Source organism: Myxocyprinus asiaticus, chromosome 49 (genome assembly GCF_019703515.2).
Source record: "Myxocyprinus asiaticus isolate MX2 ecotype Aquarium Trade chromosome 49, UBuf_Myxa_2, whole genome shotgun sequence".
Taxonomy (NCBI): Eukaryota; Metazoa; Chordata; class Actinopteri; order Cypriniformes; family Catostomidae; genus Myxocyprinus; species Myxocyprinus asiaticus.
This window is the reverse complement of record NC_059392.1, coordinates 22,769,086-22,781,196: the sequence shown is the minus strand read 5'-3', so window position 1 is coordinate 22,781,196 and position 12,111 is coordinate 22,769,086. Positions and strand designations below refer to the sequence as shown.

The 12,111-nt window shown below is 38.8% G+C and overlaps 1 protein-coding gene across 2 annotated transcripts in view; it reads right to left on the bottom strand.

Moving 5' to 3' along the window:
* Positions 1-12,111, bottom strand: part of LOC127438444 (metabotropic glutamate receptor 7-like) — a 647,223-nt gene that overhangs the window by 448,094 nt on the left and 187,018 nt on the right. For both annotated transcript variants that reach the window (XR_007896742.1, XM_051694042.1), the window contains exon 6: positions 8,972-9,172. Coding sequence is in view for 1 of the 2 variants with exons in the window: in XM_051694042.1 (XP_051550002.1) it covers positions 8,972-9,172 (201 nt within the window). In the remaining variant the exon portion in view is untranslated. The remainder of the gene's footprint in view (positions 1-8,971; positions 9,173-12,111) is intronic.

Below are 12,111 nucleotides of genomic sequence, written 5' to 3'. Positions count from 1 at the left end.
ATGAAACCAGAAGTCGCAACGATGTTCTGGTGCAAAGATATGTGATTTGTTACTTGATAACTAGGGTAACCCCATATGGCTGCTAAGCAGTTACCAAGGTGATACTCAAAAGGCTCCTTGCTACCCTGAGTCAAATTAATGAAACCGGAAGTCTTTCCAATGTTCTGGTGCAGAGATATGTGATTTGTTAATTGGTTGCTGAGGTAACCCCATTTGGTTGCTAGGCAGTTACCAAGGTGATAATCAAAAGGCTCCTTGCTACCCTGAGTCAAATTAACAACACTGGATGTCTCTACGATGTTCTGGTGCAGAGATATGTGACTTGTTACTTGGTTGCTAGTGTAACCCCTTCTGGTTGCTAGTCAGTCACCAAGTTGATACTTAAAAGGCTCCTTGCTACCCTGAGTCAAATGTATGAAACCAGAAGTCTCTATGACATTCTGATCCTGAGATCCCCATCTAAGCAATTTGAATGGAATTCAAAGGGGTTTGGTTGCTAGGGTTCTCTAAATGGTTTCTAGGGCATGGCTAAGTAGTTTCCATGATGATACTTGAAGAATGATTGCTCATCCAATTTAAACAAGCCAATTGTCATTTCTCTAGGACATTCTGATCCAGAGATATCACTCTCAGCCATTTTTAATGGAAGTCAATAGGGCTGGTTGCTAGGGTGCTCTAAATGGTTGCTAGGGCGTGGCTAGCCAGTGACCAGAGAGATTATTATTGGCTGATTACTAACCTGACTCAAAAGATCCAATCCCCAAGTGTCTACAAAATTCTGTTCTGAAGATATCTTTCTGAGACATTTTGAATGAAAGCCTATGGGAGTGGTTGCTAGGGTGCCGTAAATGGTTACTAGGGTGTGGCTACACCATTTCCAAGATGATACTTAAAGACTGATTGGTAGCCCGAGTGAAATGAGCCTGCCCCTATGTCTCTACGACATTCTGATTGGGAGATATGATCCCACAAAATTCATTGTCTTGTCATAGTAGGAAAAAAAAAAAACTATTGTTTTCATGGGCAAGAGCCTTGCTATAGTATGCCTATAGTATATAATTTTTGGGCTGGTTTTAAGGCAGCATTTTACAGTTTTCGGACGCAGCCATGTAGAAATGACACGAGACAGAAATGGGGATAATTGAAAAATAAACACATAATATAATTCCAGACATATGTAAACATATCTCTAAAACAATGTGACAGTTAATCATGTCTGGCAACTTGACAAATATGTTTTCAATATTTTTAGGATATGTAAAAATGAAGGTGATCTATAATCATTTTGGAAATCACAGATTTATTTGCAAACTAATATTATAAAAGTCAGAAGATATTGTCAGTGTACCACGTTTCTTCAAATAAATTTATATGCATTCATACACTCATGAAAGCCTTAGACTTCAAAGGATTTCTTATCCTGTGGCTCCCTCTGGTGGACAAAAATATAGTATTACACTTTTCATTGGTCAGTTAAAATGGCTGATTATTTAAAATTTGCTGTTAGCCCCTGTTCATCATAAATCCATGAAATTTAGTATGATTCCTCAGAATGTCATGCTTACCATATTTACACAGTTTTGTGAAGTTTGGCATTTGTGCACACAAGATACAGGAATATTAGTCATAATGGGCCACACTTGTCAATATATTTGATTGTATCTTCTAGACTATTTAATGGATCAAAATTCTTTTGATAACTTTTTGCCTGCATGGTCTAGCACTGACCTGGGCCAAGTTTGGTGAAGATCTGATTAACGCCCTAGGAGGAGTTCAGAAAAGTAGGGTTTTCAGTCAATTAGAATGGCAGAAACATTTTATGAAATGAAATAAAACTGAGATATATATTTTGTAGGACTTGATGCAAGGATTTAGAGGTAAAAAGCATTTCGATTTTAATGTGCTCTGATGCCGAGTAATTAGAAAAACTTAAATGTTTTTGTTGTAGTGCCACCTTGTGGCCGATTCTCACAAATCTTGGTACACAGCCTCATTTTGACACTGCGTATGAATATCTCAAGTTTCGTAATGGCCGGCCATTCAAATTTGATGTTATTAGCTGCTGAAATTTGATTGGCTGCTGGCGGCCATGTTTGTTGATTTTTCCAAATGATATTTGAGTAATATGTTAGCCTTTGGGTCACAGAAGATACAACCAATTTTCAACATCATTGATCATACAGCTGCAGATTTATGAGCGTTTTTTCAGTTGTAGCGCCCCTTATAGGCAGAATTTGATGTGACTTAGCATGCAGCCTTAGAATGTCGTGTTGTCTATGTGTATCAAGTTTTGCTATGTTTGGACTTTTAGTTTGGTAGATATAGGTCAATTTCGATTACATGGACGACACCTGACCAGTTTGTTGGCTTATATCTTTGTAACGCTTCGACAAACTAAAATTCTTTTGATAACTTTTTGTCAGGAGGTTCCATAGATGATGCATACTAAATTTCATTCGTATTGGACATACAGCCTTGGAGGAGTTCAAAAAAGTAAATTTTCCCAAAAATTCAAAGTGGCGGAAAAATTTTATAGACAGAAATGAAATCATTTTTTGATCCTAGCCCTTGCAGTTCCAGAATTATGACCACAAATGCAAAGGTGCTCATTATAGTGCCACCTAGTGTCCAACGTGTGTGTGGATGCCTGAGTAGTGGTGGGTATTTCTGACCATCCCACCAAGTTTGGTGTCTCTGCGACTTACGGTCTCTGACGCCCAGATGCATTTAAGGCAGAAAATGATAATAATAATAAGAAAAATAATAAGAAAATCGGAACAAATACAATAGGGTTCCTGCACCTTCGGTGCTTGGACCCCTAATATATATATATATATATATATATATATATATATATATATATATATATATATATATATATATATATATTATTTAGTATTATTATATAGATTATTTAGCAACTTCTCCTGCGGCCAGTTTAGGGTTTATTTTGTTTGTTTGCGTGTTTGGAAAGGGGGCATCATGGGAACTAGGAAGAAAATGGTACATGCAGAGCATCTTGTTCCTCTAATCTACTTTGGAGAGAATGTAGGCACTGAAGATTAGAGGACAGCTGCAGAGATAAAGAATATAACAGCATGCTAGCACTACTAAAGGACTGGATGAGTGCCTGGAAAACACACAGAATAGCACAAGTAACAGGCCTCTACTTCACAGTAGCTGCGTTTCCACTATCGGGCCAAATGAGGGTGTGCTAGTGTGTGCCAGGGCAAGTTGGGTTCTCACTGTCACTTCCGGGGCTTCATCGTGCCTCCTCTGGGCTTTCTCGGGGCCAACGGCCAATGGCCTTTCACCCGCCAATTACCCGGGGCTGGCCAGTTGATAGCACTTGCTTGCACTGGCCAGATAGCCTTCTGAGACATTTTTAGATTTTCATTCCTTGTGTAAAGAACCTGCTTGGAAATAGCCCAAGCCACCGTTACTAGTTCGAAAGCTCCGTACAAATACTTGGTACTTTTTTTTTTTTTTTTTTTAATTCAGACAGAACGTGGTGAGTTGAAATGAAACTGTTGTATGGTCAACAAACCTGGAACTACTTCATAGGGATGCAGTAATAGAGGAATAATCAACATCTGTCAACCAATCAGAATTAAGCATTCAACCATGCATGGTGTAACATAAGTCATGTAATTTTTATTTGTATAGTGCTGTTCACAGCACACACCGTTTCAAAGCAACTTAACAGAAAATTATGCTGTAACAGAAAATGTTGAAATGTTTCAAAGTCCTTGTGTGGTTTAAATGAATAATGCAATTGAAGATAAAACATAAAACATAAAATAAACCCCTACATAGAGATCAGGACCACAAAGTAACTCCTGTCAGGGGTTAGTTTGCAATATTGACCGGCTTACTATCCATTACTTCACTTATTACATGGGTAAATACATAAATAAATTAACACAAAATATTGATACAATTAAAAAAAAAAAAAAAAAAAAAAATGTGGTTACACTTTATTTTAGTGTCCTTGTTACAGAGTAATTACACAAGTAATTACTGATTATTACTAATAAACAACATGTACTTACTGTAGTTGTAGGGTTAGGGTAAGGGTTTGGTTTAGGGTTAGTTGCTTGTAATTATGCATAATTGACTGTTATTACTATAGTCAATACATTTACTATGTATAACAAGGACATTGTAAAATAAAGTGTTACCAAAAATGTTATTATGTAGGAAGAAAGAGAAAATAGGAAATCAGTTGTCTGGGACAACTGGGAATTTAATTCCCACTAGCAAAGAGCATGTCCCATTGACAACATGTCACTGCTCAAAGAATGAATCTGAATTTGATTTATAGATAAACTGGTAACACTTTACGTTATTGTCCCCTTTGTTTAGGGATCCATTAATTACATGAATTTAAGGAGTTGCCAACATTAGTATGGTTTAAAGGTGCACTCAGCGATTCCTGAGAAACACAGTTGAGATATCGAACTCAGCTGCCAAAACAAACACACCCCTCCCTTCAGTGCTCCTTTGGAAGTTCCGCCCTCGACTTATCATTATCCTTCTTTTTTATCTTATATTCGTCTGACTTTTTTCTCTTGGTCTGTTTCTCAGCCATTTGTCCTCTTTGGAGTTTAGAATGTTCGCATCAGCCAGATTTGCCATTACTCTTCTAATTAATTTCCCTCTCGCTCTGCCCCCACCCCCCATCCTGTGCACGTGCAAGAACCTGTTGCTGATTGGCTGGAGTAGTGTTGAGTGGATCGGTCCGATCCACTTTGTTTTAGTACCATTTACAGAGCCAGTGCTGTGTATAAATACTAGATTTTTTTTCAGCCCACCCACAGAATGGACAGCTAGCAGACTGTGAGGAGATATTTGCAGAATTTGACAAAAAATGTATTGGATTAGAATTACTAAGTGCACCTTTAATGGTCATAAGTTTTTATTTTATGATATATGTTGGGAATGAGCATGCAAAGCTGAAAAGTGTTTTTACAGAGGACTTTAGGTAACTAGGACAAGGTAAGTTGGGATAGCACTCTGAGTAGCGCCGTTCTTTTGACATTAACGTGACAACACAAGTGAGTCAAGACATTACAATAATAAATATAAATGCAAAGAGAAATGGAGCAAAATGACATAATCCCTCATTTTAATCTCAATAAAAATAGTTTATTTTCTTCTGTATTGTGACATAAATCATCAGTTAGGGTATTTAATGTGACTTATTAATATTAAGTATGAATAAGTGTATTTATTAAGCATTTATAACATTCAAGTTAAAATGCTCACCATTTCGAAAGAATTGCATGAAAGTCGCCCTTTTTATTCGTCAAAGATTTATTATGCATTTGTAAATGACTTATAAATCATTAATTAACTCCTTTATAAACTGTAGTGTAAAGTGTTACCAATCTATTGGCCTGTAGGAAATTGTTTCTCCATTGTACACTGATAAATAAAGCAAGGGTTTAGAAATCAGACAGAAAAGAATGAACCACTTGGAATGTCAAATTAGGTTAAATTAGGTTAATATGGTACTGTGTGTGTGTTAAATACACCAAACAGCATTAAACATTTCATTAATTGCATTACATTCAGCAGCTCAGAATTATTATTTTTTTTTAAGTAATAAATGTAGAAGTTTGTTGTTGTTGTTGCTGTTTTTTAATCAATTGCACATGAGATTCTTATTACTTATTTTTAAATATTTTCTTTTAATTAAGTGTAAAGGGAGGTCTGTCATATTTCAAATTTCCCATTATCAGTGTGTGTGTATATATTCTTATTCTATACACACACACACACACACACACACACACATCGGGTGTGCATTATTTTTCAATAATTCAACAGGCCAGAGTCAATTATTCCGCTTATATCACGGTTGCCACACCTTAAGACATTGTTCAGGGTTTTATCTCAAGACATTTTCTGGTTTTCGTCCCTAAAGTGCTCTTGTGGAACAACTTTCTTCCACCACGGATTCAGCATCTTGCCCTGATACAACTCAAGCCTTCGTTGCTAGTTCGAAAACATCACTTTAGAACTAGAAACATAGCATAGCGAGGCTTGCGATAGTGCGTATGTGAGAAAGTTTGAGTGAGTTTGTTTTTGAGGGATCAAAAGAGAGAAGCTCAGAAACCAAGAGAGATCGCCTGTGGGATTGCCTTTATTTTTTGCAGCTCTCATCAGAAATAACATTGCTTCAAAATCACCAAGATGTAAGTTTAAGCACTCAGCAGCAACGAGTGTCACCATATTTCCGTTATAAACCATAACAACTGATTCAATGTGTGTGTGTGTGTGTGTGTGTGTGTGCGTGTATGTGTGTGTGAGTGTGTGTGTGTGTGTGTGTGTGTGTGAGCATGTGTGTGTGTGGGGGAGATGAGGGAGCTTTTCAACTGAAATTGAAATACATGTAGGATATTATAGATATATAATATACACAGTGCATGTTATTACTGTAATGAGAACATTGTATTTCACTATACAGGATGTAATATTTGGATGTATGTCTCCATGCGCTTGATTTGCATCAAGCATATATGCATGCCAAAGGGGTATTTTTCTTATTGTGTAAGCTCATAGCTCAAAGCTCATCAATTATAAACACTATACAGGTACTGTTGTGCTTCAGTAAACAATATTAGATGTGTTGGGAACCATACAGAAAGTAATTTTTTTTGTGTTTACATCTAATGGAATATTTGTACTCAGATAACCTACAAATGAACACGAGAACTGGCTGTTTTTTTTTTTTTTTTTGTTTTTTTCATGAAAAAGATTGTTCGGTTTTCTCAGTTTCAGGCTAAAAGCAACGAGAAAATCACAGATTTTTCATATTGACTTGATGTCTTTACAGATGCTGGTATAAGATTAAGTAAACTCTTGACTGCTCACTTCACAAGCACACTCCAGAATAAATAAATGAAAGACAGCTGAAGCAATGCTATTTCAAGAATTTATTTGTGTTTTCTTCCATGTTTTCAGGGCACAATGTGTAAGTTACCATCTATGGATTTTATTTTAAAAGTTATAAAACTTTTCAGCTATGGTAAAAATTTGATCAAACACTTGCTATATACTGTATTTGTATACTGTATGTATATATTGCTGCAAAAATTGGTCTGTGTCTTATATAAAAAAAAGAACTTTAATATTTGAAACTTTCTATATTCAATTTTTAATGTCAAATTTATCTGTAAATAAAATACAAATGGGATTTTCTGTGTCAGAATTAAATTTTAATTGAAGCTCATCTAGAATGAAATACCCACAAGTCAATGTGTTGATGTAACAGTAACATGTTTTGTTCATGTGAATTTAGGTAAATGTGTTAACATATTTAATCTAATTTAATAAAAAATGTAATAGAATCAATCTATAAATTCAATATTTTCTGAACCTCAGGATATTGTAAATGTACATGTTTTAGAAATGTACTTTTTTTCGAACTTTCAAGGCATTCATATTGCATGTGAAATAAAGTCTATGCCAGGGTGCTGGATAGGAGACTCCAGCCGATAGTTGAACCTCAGATTGAGGAGGAACAATGTGGATTCCGTCCTGGTCATGGAACAGTGGACCAGCTTTTCACCCTCTCACAGATAATTGAGGAGGCATGGGAGTTTGCCAATCAAGTCTACAACAAGGCCTACAACCGTGTTCCCCACTTTGGGAGTATGGGGTGCCGGGGCCACTACTGCGGGCCATTCGGTCTCTGTACACGCGGAGCGAGAGCAGTGTCTGAATACTCGGCACGAAGTCAAGCTCGTTCAATGTGGGTGTTGGACTTGAGGTTGTGCCTTGTCTCCACACCTGTTTGTGATTTTCATGGATAGGATATCGAGGCACAGCTGAGGTCAGGAGGGCATTCTATGTGGGGGCCGGAAGGTGATGTCTCTGCTTTTTGCAGATGATGTTGTCCTTTTGGCACTGTCACATGGATGCCTCCAGCATGTGCTGGAATGGTTTGGATTGTGAAGCGGTTGGTATGAGGATCAGCACCTCCAAGCCTGAGTCCATGGTTCTCTCACGGAAAAGCATGGCATGCCCCCTTCAGGTAAGGGGAGAAAATTTACCCCAGGTGGAGGAGTTTATGTATCTTGGGGTCTAATTCACAAGTGAGGGGAGAAGGGAGCATGAGATTGGCTGCAGACTGGGAACAGTAGCAGCAGTAATGCGGTCACTGTACCAGACTGTAGTGGTGAAGGGGAGCTGAGCCATAAGGTAAAGCTCTCTATTTACTGGTCAGCCTACATCCCTACCCTCACCTATGGTCATGAACTCTGGGTAATGACCGAAAGAATAAGATCACGGATACAAGTGGCTGAAATGAGTTTTCTTCGCAGGGTGGCGGGACTCACTCTCCGTGACAGGATGAGGAGTTTGGCCATCCGAGAGGAACTCAGAGTAGAGCCGCTACTTATCCACATTGAGATGAGCCAGTTGAGGTGGTTCAGGCATCTTGTAAGGATGCCCCCAGGGTGTCTCCCATTGGAGGTGTTCCAGGCACGGCCAACTAGGACGAGACCTCAAGGTCGGCCCAGGACCTACTGGAGAGATTATATCTCCCAGTTGGCTTGGGAGTGGCTGGGGTTCCCCCAGGTTGAGCTGGAGGAAGTTTCAGGGGACAGGAATGTCTGGGTCTCTCTGCTCTCCGTATTACCACCGTGACCCTAATGGACTAAGCGGTATAAAAAAAAAAGATGGAAGTCTGTGGGATTTTTCAAATTTTTTATTGTCTGCTGTGCGAAAACTGTAAGTCTGATCAGTAATATAACACACAGCACACTAAGTCAAAACAGTCTGAAGGTCTGTACCGAATTTGGTGGATGTAGCTTGAAAGCTGTAATAGGAGTTAGGGCTAACTCTAAGTATGAGCACTAGTAACAGTGATGCTCGTCTTAGCAAACATATAGTAAACATTTCTAACACTGTGAGCTTTAATGTGACCTCAGTCTTGTGTCTCTGCAGGCTTTGGTTGACTCACCATTGAAGCTGACTGAGCGAATGTACTTTAAGAGCTTCTTGCCACCAGCCAACTCCATCTCAGGACACACACTTGACTGGTCGGGACACAGGTCCTTCTGCATGTTGTGCAGGGCATGGGCCATGGCGTACACCGCATCGATCACAAATTGAACCTTCCCTTCCTGCTCGTATTTGGAGTCTGTACCTATTCGTTCTTGACCTGGAAGAAAGATTGGCAAAAAAAAAAAAAAAAAAAAATCAATAACATGAGAAATTTTTGACAGTTCAAGCAAAGGATAACTGACGTGAGTATTCCTGACTAATGTCATCTCAAAATTATCCTTCCGTGAAACACAAAGGAGATGCTAGGCAGAATATCAGACAAAGTCACCATTGATGTTCATTGCATTGCTTATCCATACAAAGAAAGTGAATGGTAACTGAGACTTTATGTCTTACATCTCCTTTTTGTGTTCCACAGAAGAAAGAATGTCATACACCCTGTCTACACAGGGCGCGTCCATTGACACAATGTGACACAACAGCTTAGATTGTCTACACCGAACATGTCGACACGAACGTTCTACATTTTTCATTTGTGTTGTTGGCAGCAGCAGCGCTAGCACGTGCAGCACAAAATGTAATGAGACATCCGTTTACTCTTGCAACGGATGCTTCTAGTGTAGAGAGCATCATTGATTATAATAAGTTCTGTTGCTTTTGATGCAACGCGATGCACCCCGTGACTCGTGTCCAGTGTAGACATGGTGAATCAATTGTGTAACTGTGAGTAAATGACGACAGAATTTTAATTTTTGCCTGATCTAAATGCTCATGTAGGACAATCTCAGCCTAAAGAAACAGGATTTATAGAAGATTTATCTTCTGTCTCTGGAAGCTTTTTTATCTTCTGGCTCTGGAAGAAATGTGAGAAATATGTGATGGAAGGTTAAAAAAAGCAACTGAACAACTTTTAACATTTTAAAAGTACATTTTAAGAACAATCGTTCAAACTCCCGGCAAGATTGGGCTGTTATCTTTAACAAGGTAAAAAGTAATGGCTTGAGTTGTCAGTGCTTATCTTACTGGTCTTTTACAGTATGTAGATATCTTAAAGGGATTTATTTCCAATGTGTAATTGCTCAAAGTCAAGCCCAGATGGAATCTGCAGACTTTTTCTGCATTATTTGCTAGGGATGTGCCCGAAGCCGAATGCCCTATTCTGAAAGGCACGAATAATGACTTCAAAACGAATTATTACATCCAAATAATATTAAAAAAATATTAGTTTGACAGATAATCCAAGAAGCACAAGCATAAAGTGACATTGAAAAATTAATATATTCTAAATTACTAATGAATTTATGAATCTATGCAGTCAATATGTCTAAAGGGTAAACCTTATGAATGAAAATGCGCATGGTGTGATTTCAGATTGGATGGCCGTGGTCTCAACTCCATTTGCGGTCTCTGTAAATTGTTCACGTCTGGAGCTTGTCAAGTGTAATAATAACTAAGATATGATATCATGTACACTTTCCACTTCTTGCAATGTCTATGTTAATGTATCACATGATTCACACGTGATTCCCATGGATAAATTTATAGCCTAAACCTGAGCTTGATGTTAAATTCCTGACCTGACGTGATGGTTTCCCGACAGAGCTCGCCTAGCTGTCTCTTAAAGTTGACCACATATTCACATCGGCAACGTTGTGTCACAATGACAAGGTAATTATCTGGTTAAGACTTTATTCCAGGAAAAAGTTAAAATGTTAAACTGAAACTTGCTCTCCTTTTTCTTCTTGTTCTTCTTTAAACTGTGCTAAATTTGAAGTGTTCTTGAGCTCTGATAAGGTGCTGTATAAATGTAACATTATTATTATTATTATTATTTAACTAAATAATGGTGTCCTCTTGTTAAAAATCCTGATAGACTTGCGGGACCTGTTTGTAGGCTATACTGATTTATTATATTTCTTTAAATGCTTGAATTTGTATTTATTATTCACTGCAAAATGTGTGCTTGACGTTTCACATTTTGCTTGACACCTCCTGCCTCCAGAATAATGTTATTATACATGAACAGATGAACGAAAATTCTGTTTTTGGCAGATATTAATATCAGAAATAACAGGATAAACCAAAGTTAACAAAATATTCCACAGTTAATGTGGCCAACAAATTCAGCTTCATCTGGTAAGAAAAAACGTCATGGTTACTTGTGTAACCTCCGTTCCCTGATGGAGGGAACGAGACGTTGTGTCGATGTACTGACACTAGGGGTCACTCTTGGGAGCCCGAGACACCGCTGGTCTTTGATAAAAGGCCAATAAAAATTGGCAAGTGGTATTTGCATGCCACTCCCCCGGACATATGGGTATAAAAGGAGCTGGTATGCAACCACTCATTCAGGTTTTATGCTGAGGAGCCAATATAAGGTCTGGCCATTTCAGCGGGTAGTTCAGTGTTGTGGTAGGAGGGACACAACGTCTCGTTCCCTCCATCAGGGAACGGAGGTTACACAAGTAACCATGACATTCTCTATCTGTCACTCACTCGATGATGTGTCGATGTAGTCCCTATACGAAAAGCCACAACTGGCTGAACTGTGTTACGTGAACTGCCGGTGTGTGGTGGGCAGACTACTGTGTGCCTCATAGCCAGCACACCAGGTCAACACGTAACCTCCCCCAACATAGTTATGAGTGTCAAACGGCCCTTTGGGGATAAGTCGACTACCCAAAAGTTAGAGACAGGCTTAACCCAGTCATGGCCTCTTTTCCCCTTCTCTTTTTCCACTCCCTAAAAAAGAAGGGGGATTGAGTTACTACAAACATGGAGACTGGGGCAGAGGTGACTCTGCCCAAGGAAGACGCAGTTTGCCAACAGGGAAACAAATTAGTGGAAGATATATATCGCATGGGGTTAGCCTTACAGGGAACTGCCACATGTGGAGCACCTACCCCAGAACAGGACTCTTAGTTAGCGCGTGTACTGGGCCGGCAGCGAATTTCTCCGAAAACTCACCTGCCACAGGGCTCGGAGGAAGTCAACCAGGGAACAAACTTGTGAACACTACTGGGAATTAATGGCGCACGTCTTCAGCTCAAAAGGAGGTGGAAGGCGCTATGTGCAAGCGATACACCCGGCCGGCTA